This window comes from Centroberyx affinis, unplaced genomic scaffold, assembly GCF_046629955.1.
Source record: "Centroberyx affinis isolate AG114_WGS23_722 - 3 ecotype Tasmania unplaced genomic scaffold, CSIRO-AGI_Caff_v1 ptg000249l_1, whole genome shotgun sequence".
NCBI classification, from domain to species: domain Eukaryota; kingdom Metazoa; phylum Chordata; class Actinopteri; order Beryciformes; family Berycidae; genus Centroberyx; species Centroberyx affinis.
Window position 1 is genome coordinate 32,825 of NW_027278932.1, and position 22,004 is coordinate 54,828.

At 39.1% G+C, this 22,004-nt stretch overlaps 3 protein-coding genes across 3 annotated transcripts; 1 reads left to right on the plus strand and 2 right to left on the minus strand.

Annotated features, from left to right (window-relative positions):
* Nucleotides 1-49: 49 nt before the first annotated feature.
* LOC139665879 (dehydrogenase/reductase SDR family member 11-like) lies at nucleotides 50-6,658 on the minus strand. Its single transcript, XM_071544894.1, has 7 exons — nucleotides 6,501-6,658; nucleotides 4,599-4,808; nucleotides 4,383-4,477; nucleotides 2,127-2,256; nucleotides 1,800-1,892; nucleotides 1,622-1,687; nucleotides 50-1,474 (listed from the first exon to the last, which is right to left on the minus strand). The coding sequence occupies exons 1-7, from the start codon at nucleotides 6,630-6,632 to the stop codon at nucleotides 1,433-1,435; spliced, it is 768 nt and encodes a 255-aa protein (XP_071400995.1). The 5' UTR covers nucleotides 6,633-6,658; the 3' UTR covers nucleotides 50-1,432.
* An 891-nt stretch (nucleotides 6,659-7,549) lies between these two features.
* Nucleotides 7,550-11,782, plus strand: ca4b (carbonic anhydrase IV b). The gene is made up of 8 exons (XM_071544588.1): nucleotides 7,550-7,613; nucleotides 9,336-9,380; nucleotides 9,502-9,663; nucleotides 10,130-10,275; nucleotides 10,451-10,543; nucleotides 10,954-11,020; nucleotides 11,303-11,466; nucleotides 11,597-11,782. The coding sequence occupies exons 1-8, from the start codon at nucleotides 7,550-7,552 to the stop codon at nucleotides 11,780-11,782; spliced, it is 927 nt and encodes a 308-aa protein (XP_071400689.1).
* Nucleotides 11,783-14,269: 2,487 nt separating this feature from the next.
* On the minus strand, nucleotides 14,270-17,685 carry LOC139665912 (RIMS-binding protein 2). Its single transcript, XM_071544961.1, has 5 exons — nucleotides 17,473-17,685; nucleotides 16,868-17,042; nucleotides 16,149-16,240; nucleotides 15,954-16,025; nucleotides 14,270-15,875 (listed from the first exon to the last, which is right to left on the minus strand). The coding sequence occupies exons 1-5, from the start codon at nucleotides 17,683-17,685 to the stop codon at nucleotides 15,810-15,812; spliced, it is 618 nt and encodes a 205-aa protein (XP_071401062.1). The 3' UTR covers nucleotides 14,270-15,809.
* Between the last annotated feature and the right edge of the window lie 4,319 nt (nucleotides 17,686-22,004).

Below are 22,004 nucleotides of genomic sequence, written 5' to 3' on the forward strand. Positions count from 1 at the left end.
AAGCAGTTTTTGTCAAGATTAAGCCAGGTCAGATGAGAGAATATGTGATCCAACATGGAAAAAAGGCACACTGACAGAGATAGTTTAATGTTATGTTTAACATCTCTATTTAACATAACATCTCTATTTAACAGCTTTAGAATGGCATATTAACAGAATATAATTGGGATCAGTTATTTTGGTTTAATCAGCGAGATGACCAGGGTTCAAAGCCTAATGTTGGCACAAATCTGCCCTGCTGAAGTGCCCTTGAGCAAGTCACTAAAGCCCCACCAGCTCCAGCTAACCATGACAAGTGAAAGGTGAAATTCCCGACCAGGATCCATGGTTAGGTTAATTGATAAAGCCATATATGCACTATGTGTATCGTGAAGGTACATGAAATGAATAAGGGTGGTTTTTCATAATAGGCTATGGAAAGAACAACATATTCAGTTCCAATTGGTTGAAAAATAACTTTTGAGCAGTGTGTTCAATGCTCTTCTTGTATTGACAAAAAATGTGTTGCATAAATTAATGCTGGATTAACACCTGGGAATATGATTTATTGCAGTTTTCCCTAGGGTTGTTATGTCACAATGCTACAGTATGTTAGTTCATCCTCATTTTGTTATAAAGGTTACATTAGTTGCGGTACTTCAGTAGGTGACAAAGACATGGGTGCAATGTAACTGAAAAGTCTACACAACGTTGCATGATGCCACATCCCAGCGATATCAAGTGACGTTGTCACATCTCCAAAAAGTGCTGGAAACATTGGGACAACGTACCGGCGACGTGCAATTGACGGCACTGTGGAATTTCATATGGTAACAATGTTTCCAAAAGGTTTGTTACGTCTGTACCGGCGACGACACTCTGGAATTTCACTCAGTGTTTTGCTACAACGTTACATGTGACGTTCCAACAACGACTCCGTGTTAGTAGGGCATAATGTAGGCCTGTCACACACAAAAAGTGCATGTCAAGTTAAAGTTTTGCTGAGGTAAAATGGGTCTCCTGTAAAGTTACATGAGCCTGGGTTCATGGAGTTTGGTGACATAGTAATTCAAAGCATCAAAATACAAAATTCAGTTCAGTTATTGTAGAAATATAAAACTGTGCAAAATATTCACGGCCAGAGGGTTTGGAGTGTTTTAAGAGGGAACTTAAACCACACCTTTTTAGCATTGCTTTGACTTGAATTTAACGCTTGCATGTTTTGCATGCTTGCACTTTTCCTTGTTTTATTTCATTTTATTGTTTTATTATTGATCTGTTTTTATTGTCCGTAAAGCAGTTTGCATTGCACTACAGTGTACGAAAACATGCTATGCAAATAAACGATTGTCTCAAAGTTACTCCATGATCAGACAAAATTATCAGAGCCACAAATAAATCCAGCTGATGAAAAATGCATTAATCCAATAATTTCCAGTCACATGGTGGGATGCTAAAACACCTGCTCCACAGAACGCATCTGAACGTCTCCAATCTGGAAAAAATAAATATAAAGTTAAACCAATTATGGTTAAAGTAAAGCATTGATATTTATACAGTGAAAGAACAATGGTTAAAAAGTTTTGGGATAAGTCATTGTAGAAAGTATTAAAACATCTAGATGAGAGAGGGGATCACTCACCTGCACATGAGGAGGTGCACTTAGGACAAATGTAACCGCATTTGCAATGTCCTCTGCTTTCAAACACTAAGACAATAGAAATGTAAATGTATTACTTGGGCTTGCCAAAAGTTCTCAATTTTTAGACAATGATAACTGATGATTGTGTTATTGCTTCTCTGTAGAGCACATTTGTTACCATTATTTTATTATATGTAGCAGCAGCTTTCTCAGGGTTGTTGCGGTAGAGCCGTGCAGAAAAATCTGTCTCCACTAGACCAGGAGATATACACTGCAAAAGGAATGGCTTGTCAGAAATGAGCAAACCTCGTTTATGCAACAGATTTGACTTACAGCAATGAATGCATTGGTTGTGTAACGGTGTAAATGAAGAGTTCTGGTGCAAATCAGGTTCACGTTAGGTTTAGTCATTCAGATTATGGTTCAATAGAGGCGCAATAAAGATTTGGGTGTCTGTGTACAATAAAATGTTTTAAAGTGAAGACAGAGAGACTACAGATCTTACCGTGGTTCTTATATGGGTCTTAGCATCAAGCAGCTCCTGGCGCAGGCCCTCTGTCAGGGCCGTCACTGCGAACTTGGTGGCACTGTAGAAATGCACATCAGCACTGTGAACGACTCGATGTCCGCTCATGCTACAACAGAGAAAGATGGATTATGATGAGCAGTGGGAAAGTTTTATCATGTCAGCAGTATTTCTGGACAATATTTTCCTAAATTTGTGTATTTATCTGATATTGGTCCCATCTAGAGTACTTGTGGATTATGATAAATCCATAATTTTGAAAAAGACCACTTTAGTCGAAACGTTGATCAATAAGTGTGTAGCTATCTTTCCCTTTTTGCTTCAGTACATTTTTATAGGCAGCACCTCCATTATTGGTGTGCGTTTTTGTCTTTTCGTCATATTGTTTTGTAAAGTAATCAAAGTACCTTGTCTCCAAGCCAAATTTGAGTGACGCAAGAAACTTCCGATTACAAGAAAGTCTTTGTTGGCACATAAATGGATAATCTATATTGTTTTACCAAATATTGCTTTGGCCCGAATCGCTATGAGATCATAAAATGCCGGGCTCAGCTCCAGCGAGTAGTGCTGCCAGTGGACTGTTACCGCTGTATTTAAAATTGGGCTGGTGAAGATGACGAGATTTGAAATCTCATCATCATAATATACGCATTTAATGTATACTGAACAAAAATATAAATGCAACACTTTTGTTTTTGCTCCCATTTTTCATGAGTTGAAATAAAAGATCTAAGACTTTTTCTATGCACACAAAAGGCTTATTTCTCTCAAATTTTGTTCACAAATTTGTTTAAATCCGTGTTAGTGAGCACTTCTCCTTTGCCAAGATAATCCATCCACTTGACAGGTGTGGCATATCAAGATGCTGATTAAACAGCATGATTATTGCACAGGTGAGCCTTGGGCTGGTCACAATAAAAGGCCACTCTAAAATGTGCAATTTTATCACACAATATAATGCCACAGATGTCGCAAGTTTTGAGGGAGCGTGCAATTGGCATGCTGACTGCAGGAATGTCCACCAGAGCTGTTGCCCGTGAATTGAATGTTCATTTCACTGCCATAAGCCGTCTCCAATGTCGTTTCCCAGACTTTGGCAGTACATCCAACCGGCTGCAGACCACGTGTAACCACGCCAGCCCTGGACCTCCACATCCGGCTTCTTCACCTGCGAGATCGTCTGAGACTGCAGATTTTAGAGTGGCCTTTTATTGTGACCAGCCCTAGGCTCACCTGTGCAATAATCATGCTGTTTAATCAGCATCTTGATATGCCACACCTGTCAGGTAGATGGATTATCTTGGCAAAGGAGAAGTGCTCACTAACACGGATTTAAACAAATTTGTGAACAAAATTTGAGAGAAATAAGCCTTTTGTGTGCATAGAAAAAGCCTTAGATCTTTTATTTCAACTCATGAAAAATGGGAGCAAAAACAAAAGTGTTGCGTTTATATTTTTGTTCAGTATAAATGTGATTGCGTACATAAGTTCACCCAAAAATAATCAATGAATGAATAGAAAAGTCAGAAGGGGCTTGATATCAGGGTGGTCATGTTGATGAAAGGAAACATTGCATGAGTTTGAAGTGCTTTGAGCTGTGATTTTGTGTTAAAGTTTCTTCAACTAAAGATCCTAATAATTAGAACAGTTCAACATATCTTGTGTGTGGGGGCAGTGATTTGGGTCGGCACTTTTTTCAGGATCTCACAGTTTCTCTGCCACGCATTTCATTGGCCTCTGCTCCAACATGATGCTTGTGTGATTAATGAGTGGTTGCAAGGTTTTCTTGGAAGTTTTTCCTTGTATGGTTTGAGGGTCTAAGGCTGGTGGTGCAGGCAGGGTAGACTATGCAAAATAGGTAGGCTGTTATGTCTTGCTAAAATCTGCTATTGTGTGTCTTGTGCTTTGTTTTGCTTCCTTATGTTTGTGTTACGTCATTCTGTTCTATAGTTGATTGTTGATCAGTTAGATTTAGTTAGGCTCATTCTCTGTAAAGTCCTTTGAGACATGCTTGTGATAAGATATGATGGGTAAGACCTTGTCCAACTGGTAAGGCACCACAAAGTAGAAAATGGATTCAAATAAGCCTTGCAAGTCTACTTTTTGCAAAGCCGTTGACTAGTTTTTGCAATAGATATTTACTTTGTGTGAAAAAGATCTGGGGCTATCGCCCTGTTGTGGTCACATGCCGAAACATCTAGCAACGCCCCCAACTTCAAGTGAATGTAACAGTACCTGTTTATATTTATGATGTGCCCATCATCAACATTTCTCTCTTTCATTGATTGATAGGCTTCACGTGCACAAATAGACAATGCAATGACATTCACCTGCAAGACATCATGGATTCACTTAGTAAAGAAATCTGGATTGAATAACATCCAGATAATGCATTATGTTTAGGACTGTGTACATGCAAGTACGGTGAGTTTCTTGTGATGAAATCCTTACATCCAGCATGTTCCTCCAGCCACTGGTTTTTCCATTTAGCAGTGATTCTGGATGAGCCAAGCCAGCGTTGTTGATGCAGACATCCACGCCCTGGTGCTGGGCTTTGATGGCAGAGAACATGGACAGGATCTCCTCTTCATTGGTCAGGTCACACTTGAAAGGAACCAAAACACCGCTGTAGCCTGCGTTTTGACACTCAGCTGCCACTTTCTGAAATCACAGGGAAACACAGGTCATACAATTGTCTTCAGATCACCAATTAATGGCGACTGTGTGATCTTGCGACTTTCATTGTCAGTTTCAATGATGTCAATTAAAAAGTTCAAAGTACTGTCTATGCGTGTTTTGTTTTGTTTTTTTCTGATTTTGTCGCCACACTACCCAACTGCCATTCAGAGATTTGACAATATGTCCAAATCTGTTCGAGAAGAACTTTGCACCAAATCAAGTCCAGCTACAAGGAAAGCATTTGAATTTGTATTTAGAGTTTTGAATATAGTGAGTGAATGGTGAGATATTGTGCCATTGGTGATTCCTTATATTTACTTATTATTTCAGAACTATGTACTTGTAACTGACAACAGCCATTATAGTCAATAATCTTGGATACAATACAACTAATTATTACATTACATTTTGTAGAAATTCATAAAAAAAAAACTTCAATTAATCCATGGACATATCTGTCACCAAACATAGGTTTAAGAAAATAGTTTGATGATATTATCTGATTGATGGATGATTTATTATCAAATAAGATGTAAAGCCTGATGTAGGTTTAAAAAAATGAATCATAAAAGTAATTTACAAAATTTGAAAAAAAAAATAGAAAAGCATGTGTTATGACAGGTACCCTAAAGAACAAGCCTTACAGTTTAATGATTATGGGGTTCCTCAGTCATTTATCAGCCAAGTCCCACAGAATAGTCATTAAAAGGCCTACCCTGCAAACTGCGGCACAGGTTATCAAAGGTAAGGTCTATCAGGTGACTTACTGATGGTTGGCTGAAGGTTAAAGGTTTTTAATCAAGGGTTTTCCTTCAAAATAAGTGCAAAATGTGTCACTTTTGGAAAAGAATAATCGCTAATAGGTATTGGGTGCACCACTGAAATGCCCCATTTAATTATGACATTAGTAAAGAATAAATAATGATTCAATTTCATTCACACAATTCATAATGGAAAATTTCAGGCACTTTCAGGCACCAAATTCATGCATATGCCGCTATATACATATGTAAGGCCATTCAGTCACACATTTCATAATGTCACATACAACCTATAGCAAGTACAGGGTATTTCAATGGTAGACTGACTTTACACTAGGAACTAGTGCTCCCATCCCCTTTAGCATCAGTAGCACCTCTGATATGGGTTTAAACTGACTTTTAGAAGATACTACACATCCTTCCAAGTTGTCTGGTATAAGTTTGGTGTTTGAGACTTGGTGAATATTAACAAACAATTATTTAGGGTAAGCACAGGGCATTTTGGTGGTGGGTTGTTGACTTAACACCAGGAGCTGAAGGTCATTCTGCTGTGGGTTAAAGTTCAAATTGATAAGGTAGGACATCAGACATGATAGCATAGATACAGCTTTCACAGATTTATATGACTATTAATATATGCTATGAAATGGGCAGTATGCAAAACAGCAATTGTATTTTCATTTAGGACAAATTCCTCCTCGAATACATTACTTATTTTCACTTCTGTACTTAAAACTCAAATAACACTGGAAAACGTGATGGTTCTGTCTGGCTTGACGCTACATGGTGCTGCTGTTAGCTAGCTTTACTGCCAGTGTAACCTCGGCTGTGCTTGCAGCCAAAGTATCTACAGTGCACTGTTACTGTTTCTTGACATTTCCTCAGTGATGAATTTCTTGAAGTCAAAGCAAACCTTTATTTTCTCGACGTCCCTGGCGCAGCCCACCACTTTCATCCCCTGCCGGACCAGATCCCTGGCAACAGTCGCCCCGATCCCAACCGAGGCTCCGGTCACCAGAGCCACTCTGCCTCTCCAACGGTCCATTACAGAAACACACGAAACCCTGCAAAGGCTGCTGTAAATTCAACCAGTTGTCGAGAGACCAACAATTTTGGCTTCGAAACTTAACGTTAGCTTAGCTAGCCAGAATATAAACGTATAGCCTAGCTACGGTCAGAATTTTCAAAATAAAACGATTTTTGATGAACAGGCGTTGCACCGCTGAGTAACAAAACACCAAAGTAAAAGTAAGACCACACATTTAAAGATGAATAAAAATGCCTTTATTTGATGTGTTATGAAGCTTCATAGACCACAATAATGACTTTTAGTGACAAACGTTACGCCTTTATTTTGAAGGCAAAGCTTGTATTTCCGGTGTTATTCTGACTCCTGCTGGATGGCTTGACGCAGCTCCACTGTGAGGAGACAGAGCAGACAGTATGGAAGAATTATATCAGTTTACAGCCAAACTATCTTATCCATCCTTACTTAGGTTTGGGTCGCTTCCGCTCCACGTGATTTTAATTTTGCATGAGCGGTAGTTTTGTTCCTATACTGACTGTCATTTGTTGATAAATCTGCTTTCCACAACCATGCACAAATTAATAAAATGATTACAAGAAATAAAAAAAATAAATAAAAAAAGCTTTGTGTTTCTGAATGAGTTTGAAATTTGTGATTAAGGGGTGATTTTTTGATCAAGCACAAGAAAAAACTTCCATGCCAAGGTGTAAGATTTCAAGTCAAACCTTGTGAATTAGGCTGCATTCATTATCTTATGATATCATTGCTTGCTGTACATCAATGTCCAAAGGAAACCAGTGCCATAAAGCAAAAGCATGTGCACAAGTGGGCGGGACTGATAGGTGGGCCTACCTGTATAATAACAGCCAAACTGCTCTGTTTCTGGCATCATCTTCAGTATACTACTCCAGTGCAGGGAGACCAAGACAGATACAATGACAATGCTGACACCTATTTTATTTTTCTTGGTATTTTCCATAAAGATGATTTCAGGGGCAGGTAAGTGCACTAAGGCATACAAAAATTCAGAATTGATTAAAATTGATTAGAAATTAGATTGTTAAATATACAGTGCAGTCTGTAAGTATTTGGACAGTGACAGATTTTTTGTTGTATGCTCTCTACTCCAGCACATTGGATTTGAAATGAAACAATGACTATCAGGTTAAAGTGCAGACTGTCAGCTTTAATTTTAGGGTATTTACATCCATATTGGGTGAACCGTGTAGGAATTGCGGCCCTTTTTATACACAGCCCCTCCATTTTAGGGGACCGAAAGTGATTGGATGATTGGCTACTCAGTCGTTTCTTGGGCAGGTGTGTTTCGTTTCATCGTTATTTAATGCACAAGAGAGCAAAAAGGTCTAGAGAACAAAGGGTCTAGCGTTGATTCTAGGTATGACATTTGCATTTGCAGTCTGTTGTTGCGTGTCTCTCAATATGAGGGTCATATCAGTGCCAGTAAAGTAGGCCATGATGAGGCTGTAAAATCAGAATTAATTAATCAGAGATATCGCCAAAACATTAGGCGTGTTGAAATCAACCGTTTGGTACATTGATAAGAAGCAAGAACGCACTGGTGAGCTCAGCAATTGCAAAAGACCTGGCAGACCTTGGAAGACCAGTGTAGTGGATGACGGAAGAATATTTGGAGTGATAAAGAAGAACCCTGTTTCTACTGTTGAACAAATAAAGGATTTAGACGTAGATGGGTCAAAGACTACCATCAAGACCAACATAACCTCAGAGGGTTCACCACAAGGTGCAAACCCCTGGTAAATATCAAAATGGCGTTCTGGAACAAAGTGTTATGGACAGATGATCATGAGATAAAGATCACCCTGTAACTGAGTGATAGAAAGAGGAACGTGTGGAGAAAAAAAAAAAAAAATGATGATCCAAAGCATAGCACCTCATCTGTCCAACATGGTGGAGGTGGTGTTATGGTTTGGGCATCTATGACCGCTACTGGAACTGGCACACTTGTGGTCATTGATGATGTCAAAGTATACAGGGTGAATGCCAAAGTATACAGAAACATGTTGTCTGCTCAGATCCAAACAAATGCATCAAAACTCATTGGACGGCGCTTCACCGTGCAGCAGGACAATGTGTTCATTGATGATGTCACTGCTGACGGCAGAAGTAGGTTGAATGCCAAAGTATACAGAAACATATTGCCTCACCAGAGCATCACCAGGAAAGATACCAACCGTCTGGTGATGGCTATGGGTCGCAGACTTAAGGCAGTCAATGGATTTGCAACCAAATATTAAATGTGACAACTTAAAAAGTTAATTTGGTCCCCTAATATAATAGGGGATTATATTAATTAAAGCTGACAGTCTGCACTTTAACCTCATAGTCCAAATACTTATGGGCTGCACTGTATATTCAATGTACATGTTTTTAGGCATATGTTTGTGATTTGTAGCTTGAAGAATGTGTTAATACATTCTATTATTATTATTATTATTATTATTATATGTTAGAGATACAGAGCAAAGAACAATTACAGCACATGGACTTGCAGAAGAGTCTCAAATTCATTAAATCAAGTAACAATGGTTGAAGTCATAGGTTGGTTAATCATAGAAAATAAATTTGTTATTTTTAATAATCCTCACCTATTTGCTTTTATTTGTTCTCTCTGCGATATTCAATCATACACTCTTTTTCTGATTTGCTATTAAATGACCATTTCAAACCCTCCGCTTCTAGATTGGTGCTACCAGTCCCAGATGACATGCAATAACACCTGCTCAGGTATACCTTTAAAACAAGTATATAAAATTAACCACTGAAAGTAAAACCCTGTAGTGTTGAGTGCAATAAAGAATACATTTACAGTGTTACATTGTTTTCTTCCATTGGTTTGGTTTCACAGGACCTGAAACATGGCCAGTGGTTTCACAGCACTGCAGCGGCAGAGCCCAGTCTCCCATTAACATTATCACAAGGAAAGCACTACCAGTACGTCTCCCTCCACTGCAGTTCATTGGCTATCAAGAGACTTTTCACGGTCGCATCACAAACACTGGTCACAGTGGTATGTCTTTCTAAATCTATTTAACCTGCAAAAAGAAAGTATAATAATAGCAGTCTTTATTTATACAACAGATTGTGTGCAAAGAATGTGATGATGCTTCACAGAGTGATTAAAATGAGCTTGAATAAAGTAAATCGTAGTGGTAAGAGAATTACTTCATTTGTAAATCACAATCTGAAATGGTATAAGAAATATAAAATTAAGAAAAAATAAAGCAAGAGGGATGATAATAATAGTCAAAATTGAAATAAGGACTCTGCAGCCCTCGCATCCTCTGGAAGATAGATCCACATAAGGGCCATGACAAATAACAGAGTTCACCAAAACGTTAAGCATGCCAAAGCCAAAGTACTTGACTGTCCTTTCAAAACCCTAAAACACTCTAATGGTCTTTTAGGGTCCTAATAAAATTTTTGATGTCATGATAAGAAGCTCTGTTATCATCAATGACTTTTTTTTATTCTAGTTCAATTGGACCTTCCTGCCAGTGCAACGATCAAAGGTGGAAATCTGGGTGTACCGTACAAGGCGGTGCAGCTCCATCTACACTGGGGCAAAGATGCAGGAGTGGGGTCTGAACACACCATTGATGGAGAGCAGTTTCCAATGGAGGTATGAAACATAGGGATGGAAGATGATGAATGTCAGTGTGTGGTATAATCAGTACAATACATGATATAGCTGTTTTGTTCACTGTATTTAAATGAATGAAAAATGGATTCTGATTCTAGAAGAAAAAATTATTTATTGAAACAATGAAACAATCATATTTTTTGGCTATCTACAGATGCATATTGTCCACATAAAAGAAGAATACAACTCTTTATCCGAAGCTCTGAGAGACCGCACTGGTGTTGCAGTTCTTGCATTTTTCTTTCAGGTGATCAGCTTGCTTATCTTTCATCAACAACAACAACAACAACAACAACAACAACAACAACAAAAAAAACAGTTTTAAACAGTGTTTAAAATGGAAATGTAATATAAGTCTGTAGCTCTACAGTCTGTAGCTGTATATTAGCTTGTCAAATGAAACAGGGCATTAGTCAAGGTAGAATGATCTATAAGTCTCTCATTGTCATTTAAAGACAAAATCTTGAAAGAATACTATATGGGCTCAAGAATCGAGCCTTGAGGTACACCGCACATAAATAGTGAAGCCAAAAAAAACAACCGATAGACTGAAAATTTTCTATCTGACATGTAAGATTAGATCTAATATTTAAGAAAATGTAATTTTAGGTTGCCAGAAGACTTGAACGTTGTGTTTTTTTTTTTTTTTCATTTCAGGAATCGAGGACCGCAAATAAGAAATATGATCCCATTGTATATGCTCTGAAAGATATCAAACATCCCAGTAAGTTATATCTGCTTGCAAGTACAAAATAGATATATATTGTGCTCCATAATCTCCCAGTCACGTTGGCTCTATAGGCTGCTAAATGTGCCGCTGATAATTGCGACACATTAGGTTAAAGTGCAATTGGAGTGTAGTTTATATAATACATCATAAAAAAACACCTTTTGTGACATGTCTACAATAAATCAATTAGAACAATGGAGTTGTCACCTTGAACCTATTGTTGTCTTATAAGAGATCCATTCACTAATTCACTGTGTTAATATTTTACAAAACCAGCCAACATCACTACAGTGAAGGGTGTGTCCCTGGATACGCTCACTCCTCCTCAGAGTAATATGACAAACTACTTTCGCTACCAAGGCTCCCTCACTACACCCAACTGTGCAGAAGCTGTCATTTGGACAGTGTTTGAAAACACCATTCCACTCAGCAGGCAGCAGGTGCTTTTCAGAATATTGTATCATCTATCTTAAGTATTTTTTACACCTCTTTCACACTGAATTGATCAATAAATTATTTTGCAGAGTTGATTTTAACCTTCTTGTGTTGCTTTCTCTGTTTTTGCTACAGCTTACTGCATTCTGCCAGATTCAGTTTTCCAATGGAATGCTAATGGTGAAAACACACCGACCGGTGCAGCCCCTGAATGGACGGCAGGTGTATTACTCTGGAGGCCATGTTGCTTTGGTTAACACTGTGCTACTCATCACTTCAGTGTTGGCATCCAGTGGACTCTCCCTGCACACCGAGGGTTGACTGTTGCCCTCACAATGCATTGTGCTGTCATGTCATTATCTTGTTTGATGGCAAACAGAGCAGTTTTATTCTTTTTATGAATGCTGTTGTTCATTTATATTTATGGGGTTGATAATGATAAGGGATAATGGTCAAATAAAGATGAAATGTTTTTATCAAGGTAAATGATGTATGCATGAGTGGATTACATGCACTGTGTGCATCTGTTTAAAAAGACAACCTGTTGTGTTCTAAGTATTGCCATTTTCCCTCTTTGTGTTATACATTAGAGTTGTAGATTTAACATCAAATCAAATTATTTTAAATTGTACTGTCTAGAACAGAGAGATTTTTAATATTGAACTTGTAATTGTGATGTAAATGTAAATAACAATCAAGCCATACACACACACACACACACACACACACACACACACGCACACACCCCGTCTGTGAAGGAAAGGTAATATCATAATTAAAATTATATTATATCTGTAAAACTATCAATATTGTTCTGAGACTTCAATCAAATCCAAACTGTGGTTGGTTTTTGTCGATGCCAGTTCCACTATGATCCACCATGTGGCAGTACTGAATAAGTCTGAGTAGCTGTTGTCAGTTCTCTCATGGGTTCTGCTTGGTTAGCTTTTATACTGCATTCAACTGAGGGGAGCTGTAGCAAATACGAATAATGTGCACGAACATCCTCAAACTTTTTTCTATCCCTTGGAGTCCAAGGAGAGCTTCAACTCTCGTTTTGTGATTTGCTGACCAACCCATAGCCATGATTTTATGTGAAACTGAGCTGTATGACTTGACAGAAACAGGAGTATGGGTGTAATGGCTTTCTGTGGTGTATATGGAGAGACACAAGATGGATTCAGAGCTGCCAGCTTCCATAAACCATTAAGTCCAATACCAGATGCAAAATGGCCTATTTTAATGTTTCTAATGATGTTGTTTGATGATAGACAATTTTCAACAACTAGACACTTTGAATACAGCAACTAGGGTATTCTTAACAGATATTATTATATAGCATAATGGTTCACAGAAGTATAGAGGCTAGAGGATATTTGTCTGCTTAAGATCGGATATCATGGATAATACAATCAACCCTAGTCAATGACCCGGGAGGATAATGCCTACTGGTGTCAATTGATGCTTTACTTGTTTTGGGACACCGGTGCTATCTATATCACCCTAAGCAGCAGAGCAGATCACTTTGGATATAATCCCATGTTACACAGAAATAGATGTCTGATGCAAGCACAGCCTCTAGCGCTACAGTGGAGAGCCGGGGAGATAATCTGCACAATGCACAGTCATGTTTGCCTATTGCAGTGCTGCATTCCTTGTTTTCTTGGACGAGACAGATACTGCCTCATTATCGGCTTCTATCATACAAGAAAAAATCTTAATGTGTGTGTGTGGATGGGGAGGATTTGTATATTAATTCTGATATCTGATACCCTGCAGCAGATGAATCTTTGTTGAATTGATCATACCCACATTTGCAACCTGATTTTTTTTCTTGCTACAGTAGTGTCTGCATGTGTTTTTTTTTTGTTTTTTTTTACAAGGATATCTTTTCTCGGTTTGTGCACACCACCCATCCCCCACTTCCTCTTATTTCACTTGGTGTGACTCTGAGGTTTGGGTTGTCTTGACAACAGAGGACATAGGCCTATCTCTATTCTATTTGCGAAGTTTCTGTTGTTGCAAGCATATTGCACATTTGCTGCTGGGATAGGGAAGAGCCTTGCACCATCCCCCACCCACATTACAAACGTATATGCGTGTGAATGAGTTCTCAGAAATATAAATGAGATATTAACGTCTTTTGCTGTTTCTGTAATCTATATTTTAGCATTGCTGTAACACCTGAAATATTTAGATTCTGCTGCCATGCACCATACTCTCTCTTTGCTAACCTAAACATATAACAGCTACACCATCTCTAAAATTATTACACTCAATCTCTAAGTAATGTTTGATCCTAGGTAAGACGTTTGAATAATTCAGTGTTTTATTGTTTATCTTGTTCTCATATCCCTATTTCTACGATGTCAGAGCATTGTGTTGTCCCGAGGTGTTGGTCCACTTTCACATAAATTATTACTGGAATCAATATCTATCTGCTTTATTGTAGGACTCTGACTATTTTTTTGAAACAGGTGTTGCCTTGTGACTGCATGTCCTTAAAAGGGGGTGAGCACGGGCTTCTCAGCAATGGTGAAGTCTGCCTGAGCTTCATGGGCGTAGGCTACGAATGTATGTGGCTGTGAATGTGTATGTGTGTGTGTGTGTGTGTGTGTGTGTGCATGCATAAGCACATGCACATCTGTATACGCTACCCTGCATGTATATTTTGCGTGTGTGTGTGTGTGTGCGCGTGTGTGTGTGCGTAGACTGTTACACCTTTTCCTGTGTTAACCACGTGGCTGAGACAGGGTTAATAAAAAGATCACATTCACTTCTGGGTTCTCTTTCTTCTGGGGAGTCCAAGAGCGGGTAAGACTAAGCCAACTGTAACCTTAACTCTGGCGCCAAAATACTTAACATCTGAACACTGCTGTAGTTTCTTTTGGACAATGTTATATCTTTCCTATGTAAATTAATTTAAAATGTACAGTATTTTCACCCAGTGACAGACTTTGATGTCAATGTGCCTCATTAATGTTTTGTGTCAGCATCATTTTAAGGAGCATTGATGTCAAATGCTGGGGGTGAAAATGAAAGTGAACTGTTGTAAATATTTCTCAGTTGTGAAATTATTTTACAAACAGGAACTGTGTTGAAATGAATATGTGAAAACTTGCCTTAACACATCAAGTCTTTTGTTCAATTCTTGTGCCTTGGAGCGACCAGGAGCTACTGATGTACAGTGTTGTCACCCATAAAGTAGAAAGCACTACTAAACTTCACTACACAGTGTAGTGTTTCCTACTTTATGGATGAGTATACTGTTGGCTGCAGAGGAAAATAGAAGAACAACTCAACACTGTATAAAGGCTTTTTGATGTTTTTAGGACCCGTCCATTGTGAAAAACAGCTTTATTGCCCTGTAGTTGTTGTTAATTCAATTTTTTTTTTTGTGTTAATCCATCAGATATTGATCTGATAAAGATGTTGTCATGGAGACAGAACATGAAATATTGCCATGATAGAAAATAATTTCACTTATTGTAGGAGAATAAGATAACAATCCAGACAAACACAGCTGCAGTCTAGAGTTACAAGAAAACATGAGAATTGTCAAAATTCAAGACAGTTTATTGTTGTTTTCTGCTATTTACATAGATATCATGAAAATAACACTAATCATTTACTTTATACAAAGTTTCTGTTGCATATTTCCCATAAAAATTGCTGCAAAACTGTTGTGTTTGTTTCAAACACTCAAGAACAAAAAGAAGATTTACTCTACTGACTCCATATGAAAAGACTATGAGCCAAGTATAGCAAATGTATAAACAGGTTATAAGGCAAATATGGACATACTATAATAATACACTCTTGTCAGCAAATATCTGAGACTTGTAAGTGTATTTTTAAGGCTAAAATTATCTAGTCTTTGCCACCTGGTATGATTGAAATAATTTAGGTTTTTACATATCATAATACACATAGATATATAGATATATATGAAATTTCATATTGCGTAACCTTTGGCTTATATTCAGCTTTGTGTGAAAGTGCATAGGACAGAAGCAAAGTCAGTTTACCTTAGACAGCCGACAAAGAAAAAGCAAACTGTTGAAGATCATCCACATTGAAATGTTTACACTGTATTTGTATTTTTTTAAATAAATGAATGTTTTATCTGACAAGTGTGTGGCATGAGCTTTTTTTCCATTTGGCAGTGTCCTGATCAGGTAATATTGGGCTTATAAATTAGGAGATGAGATGGACCTTCATTGATCTTCCATCTAAAGCAGTTACTGTGCCAGTTTGACACATACAGATAGAATGCCCCTTTAGCTATTTTTTATAAAAACTGATGATTTCTCACTGAATCTGAGTCTTGGCATATGTGGTATACATCCTAATTCCATGGTAGCGGCTCCAGGAAGTTTGATGGCACCAAGCCTCGTCGTCCATGAAGATCCCCCTAAATTGAGAATAAGTTAACTTGTATGCAAAGTCAGGATTTAAGACTGGCAATCATCATAATTATTTAGCCACTCACATAATAGAATCCATCTTGATCCATGTCATCAAACACATATATGATGTCTCCTGCGTGAAAGCCAAGTTCAGCCTGTAAGAGAAGAAAAATAGAAGAAATCACTTTTTTTATATTTAGCAACAGGATCTTAGAATAGCCTGGATTTAATACTGAAGACAGAATGTGGTTCATGATGCTGTATCATGTAGTTCTTACTTCACTGTCCATGTTGGGTGAACTTTCCCACGGATCATAGTCAAATAAGGCCACCATTCTGCGAACAACCATGTCATCAGGAATACTGGCTGCTTCACTCAGATCTGGTGTAAAAGACATACCTGTGGGTCAAGATGCAAGCACAAACAATTATCATTAAAGAAAAAGGTTTTTTGCACACCTAAAAGTCTGTGAGTGACCGGTACGTAGGACAAAAACCAAAAAGGTAGATACTGAGAAAGAAATATAATCCTGCACACTGTCTACGCTTGCATAATACTTTATTTGAAAGGTCATAGGACCTTCATAGGTCCTAGTGTGCAGGATTATATTTCTTGCAAAGAATTATCATTAAAAGGGAAAAGAAGCCTGCACATCAGCCAGTTAGGGCATCAAACCTCAATAAAAGGACATTAAAAAGATGAGATAGTAAAAATACCTTTGAGCCAATGCAAATTAATCATTAGTGTCAACAGAGGCAAAGTATCAAATGGTTTTATTCACAGTTTCAAAGAATCAGCACTCAAAACATTGATCATCGCACCTGTCAAGGATTGGTATTTTTAGAGATCTCTACTCTAGATTTATGTATTACCGTATCTGGATGCCACTTTGCAATAATTTGCACTACTACTTCTTATCTGTTCTAATCTTTTTTGACCTTTATTCATCTAGAGAAGAATGACCCATTCTGCCAGTGTGCTACAGCAGCGTCCCGCAGTGAGAGAGGGGGATACCTGTGTGGTCGACAGGGAGGAATCCCTGCTGCATGAGGAGATACTTGAGGTACTCATCGTCCACTGGGATTTCAGCCACCATGTTGCTTGGCACATAACCAGAGAGGCCACCGGACTCACCGTGATAGAACCCATCAGAGTCTTTATCTCCCACCACCTGCCAAATATTACATATTTGGTTTGGGAAGGAATCATCAGTTTGACTGAATGTGCAATATATAGTACATGTGCATTTACACAGGGCCGTAGCAGGCGGGATTAGTGTGGCGTTATCAAATCAGCATCAATCAGTTGCAAATGGTGACAGGAAACGAGGAAAAAAAACATCTAGCTTTTTACGCATCAAGTCGGCCCACATCTAGAACAAACAGGAAACACCATCACGCTCTCAGGAGGAAAAACACCAGGCTTTTTAACTGATCATCTGCGGTATATTTCAGCTATAAGCAGACTCAAACTCAAACAGACTCACTGAGCTGCACATGCCTGTGTGCTTCAAGAACACAATATAAAAATATACATCTGAAGCACTGCATCGATATTCCTTTTACACCAAGGTCCGAAAAGAGAGACCCTGCTTGCTTTACCTTGATTATCTGGCCCGGTACAAAAGGCAGCTCCTCTGCAGCCGTGTCAGGGTTTGGAGACATTGCAGCGGGGTTGTATGGGTAAAGTGCCACAAACAGACGTGTGATGGGTATAGACAACTGGCTTGCAGTCTCGAGCTCCCATTCTCTGATGTCCTCTGGTGTGGCAACCCTCACTTCATCTGGGTATATCAAAACATCCAACTCGAGCATTCCCTCCATTTACACCAGTGTGAGCGCTCAACTCTCCACTTGGCTGACAGATGGCCACTGTAGACAGCAGACCTCTCCCTTATCCTTATTTGAGGTAACTAAGCTAAGCTGCAGGTACAGAAGCTAATCCTCTTTGAAGCAAGTGGATAAATTCAATGCCTCAGCACTGCCTGCTGGACAGTGAGCTTGTACAACGCACAGTAATGGGAGAACATGAGCTGATGAGGTGTGTTGAGTCAAAATAAAGAACTTGCCCGCTCAACTCAAAACTCTTCTTGATGCCCTCAGAGTGCAGACTGTTGTGCATACAGGTTAAAAACAGAGGAAAGTTAGATTTTTTACAGTAGTTGCACAAAACTAAGATGTCTTTTTTTCCATTTTATCTCTTACTACAGACCTGCAACATGTTTCTTTCCTTTGACTCTGACTTGAATCAACAAACGAAATCATCACTACCAAATAAATTATAAAGATTTATTGTAAGGCACAGCAGCAGACAAAGGAACGAAGGCCTAGTGCTAGTGCTAGTTATTTGGTTATGATGAATTTCCTTGTTTGTTGATTCAAGTTAGAGTCAAAGGAAAGAAACATGTTGCAGGTTTTTAGTGAGAGATAAAATAGAAAAAAAGACATCTTAGTTATGTGAAAATCAAACTGAAGTTCATTCTAAAGCTCTATTCTACACAATATTAGTAGCAATACTTTGGGTCAATGTGGGTCAGTTTTCTTAAGTCTAGACTTGACTCCGCCCCTATCATGACTTGACCCACTTTAGACCATCACAGAAAGTCAACACTTCCTCTGTTGACATCTGGCCAGGTCAGCAGGTGATAATCTCCTCCTGCGGAAGAAGGAAAAGTTTGTTAGGGTTAGGAAGTGTGTGTTTGTGTGTGTGTGTTTGTGTGTGTGTGAGAGAGAGAGAGAGAGAGAGAGAGAGAGAGAGAGAGAGAGAGAGAGAGAAGTGGGGGCAAGAGGATCAAGGTAGAGGTGAGAAAAACAGGTGGAGGTGGAGGTGGAGGTGGAGTGGGGGAAAAGTCAAGGTAGGCAGCCCTCACTGCGGGTTAGCTGGACAGAAATAATCATCTTACGTTTGAGACATTTAAGTCCACCTTGGCATGTCTTCTGTCTTCTGTCGTTCATGCCAGCTGAACCCAGGTGAGAGAGCAGGTACTCATGTTCTTTACTTGCTCAGTTCATTCTAAGTTCATTCCAGGGCAGGGCAGCACTTGGATAAATATGCACAACTTCATCATTAATAAACTCCTATCTTTATCTACTTTAAACAGTAACACCTTATTCACTGACTAAGAATAGACACAAAATCTACCTGATGAATCAATACAATAAGGATGTAAGGGCCAAGTCTCAGTATCAGTAGACTTGGCCCTTTATTAAACATCAGATAACAACAGTCTATAAAACCCCAAATTACATGTACTACATTTTTGTTTGTTTTTTAATTTAATTGTTCAATAATGTTTTTTTTAAATTAGTTCTTCTTCGTTTAAAGGCAGTTTTGTATCCACTGAATAGGTATGATGGGTCACCTTGCCTTAAAGAGCTGGTAACTCTAAAATAATTGCATTAGTCTGGCTTTCAGTGGAGAGTTTTAGTATCCCATGATGGTCTAACTGCTGTTTCAGAGACATTTCCACCCCAAGAAGGATACAATTCTGGGGGAAACACTGAATACTTGTGATTTTTTAGCATGAAAATGATCAAATTCAGAGATATTGAATATTGACACAAAATATTGACTATTGGCAGCTTCAATACACAAATATTATATACACAAATATTATATATCATAGTATTGCAGTCAGTTGGACATCAAAAACAAAATCTCTTATTTCTCAGTGCATGCAGAACATGATGATTCATCCTCGGGTATTTTCATTACCATCCTTTGCCAGAAGAGGGAGTGTCTAATCTGCTACAAGCAGTTTGTAGAAACTAGAAAGTACAGGAGTACAGGAATTTAGAGTAGGAATGTAGAGTGACTGTAAAACACACTAATTGTTCTCAATGTGTGGCTCTAAATATGAAGATGACATCATACAAAGCTCCTGCATTCAGGCAGCATGTTCAGCTCTCAGTAGGCTTCACCATCAGTGACAAAATAGCTGCACAAATCCAATCTCACCAGCAGAGTTTGCCCTTTGCATCGCTCACCAGCATATGGCCTTGAGGACAGGAAATGCTCTGATCTCAGATTACTGTCCAGGGACGTCCTGTGAGCTGCCTCGCAAAAAATTATTATGCCATGATTAAAAATATATTGTGAATCTGAAAGTCGAAATGTGATATGAATCCAATTACAACGGTTAGAGACATTAAGAACATGGGAGTTGCAAAGGCTTTCACCCTCCACACCCATACCTGTAACTATTTCGATTATGGCAGCTATCATATTAAAATCTGTTTGGCATTAATTTTACAGTAAACTATCATCTACCTGTCATATTGTAATAAACAAAAGACAACTGGTCAACGTAAAATTATCCCAAAATGTAAGAAAGAAATATTGACAGCATTCTATCTTGTATTGATTAATAAAAGCAAGGAACTGACCCTTCAGCAGCACAAATTACCCAACCCTTACCCTAATGTATACTCTGATAATATTTAAATTTATATTTAAAACCACTTCTACCCGCCATCATTACAAACACGTTTTGCAGCCAGGCTTTGTTCAAACCCACAGAACTTTATTTAAAATTTTAGTCAAGATCCCAAGGTTTCCAAAGATACCAAACATGTCATGTCGAATTACAGGGAAATGTAGGCTATATTACATGGTGCACAAACATCTAGAATTTTTCCATTTGATGTAATGGTGCCGCCATAAAAACTTGGCGGCTTGGGTTTATATATTTCACTCAATAAGCAGCTATAGCTTCAATGAAGTGTTGGAACAAGCAGATACTGAATATGTATGTGACATCTTCTAACTTTGAAGCTACTTAAGAGGAAATTTAAGGGGAAACTCAGGGTGCAAGGGGCTAACATGGATTCCCAAAATAGGTCAAGAACTCCCAAATGGGTCAGCAGTAGACTATGGATTTCCATTGGATAAGATTTCGTCCTGAGGAACCACATCTCCGAGAGCCAGTTTCTGTTGCCAAAGTCCACAAGGTTTTGTCCTGCTCTTCCCCTGCCCGTTACCCAACAGGCATTGCAACCAACCCCTACCCTTCATCTTGCAAGTGGCGACCCTGGACTGCTCCTTGAGGAATTTAGACTCCCAGGCCTCGCTAAAGGGGTGAGCCCCGGTACCCCAGCTGCAGGCGAGGTTCTCTCTTCTAACTGGAACTGTCTTCATGAAATGCTGTTTGTGCGGCTCACTTTCCTTGACAGGCTGAGGAGCTCAGCAAATCTGGGAGGACCTCGGCGTCGAGCCACCGTCGAGGTGTTGTAGAGATGAGATGTTGTGTATCTTTTGTGCAGCGTAAGACATCAGCCACTGTGCCATCCAAAGGACACAGAGTTCCTTGGATCTGTCAGGACATAAACTGATTTATCCAGAGCAATCTAGGTCTTGATGTCAGTCTTTCAAGTAGGAATAGTAGTACCATGAAATGACCAGATGAGGAAGGAACTCTACAGACATCAGTAATGACCATGCCAGGAGAGAGTAAACCCTATATATGTTGAGCTTATTTTGTCCATAGAGATCCACATGTGCCTTGACTGAATTAAACTCACTTCGAAATTCTGACTGTCTCCACTCCACTCCACTCCACTGCCTGATCTTCATCTTTTACCTGACAACTCTATTAAAGTTCCACTCTTCTCATCTACATTTACTTTCTGCCAGTGTTTTGGGCACAGCCGGTAAGGATGGTCGACTGGGAGAAGACCTCGGGGCTGACCCGGGACATGCTGGAGGGACTAAATCTCCCAGCATGCCTTGGAGCGGCTGGGTATCCCCCAGGAGGAGCTAGAGAAAGAGGCTGGGGAAAAGGACGTCTGGGCTGCTCTGCTTGCCCTGCTGCCACCGTGACCCTGATTTGGATAAACGGCTAGAAAAGGGACGGATGGAGCCACATCTGCAGAGATTTTTGTTGTTAGATACGATTGACTGTCTAGGTAGGTGTAGAAGGAATAGTAGGGACAGTGAAAGCTAGGATCCAAACAGCCATTCTTCTACTTTTTCTCATTGTAAGGAGTGCAATAAACATGAAATCAAACTGTTTCTCATTTAATTGGGGACTCCTTGGGACCCTCCTCGAGCACAAGGACCCCTGGTGGCCCCCAGGCCCAACTTTGAGAACCGCTGACTTGACCCAACACCAGATGACCTAGACCTATAGGCTCCA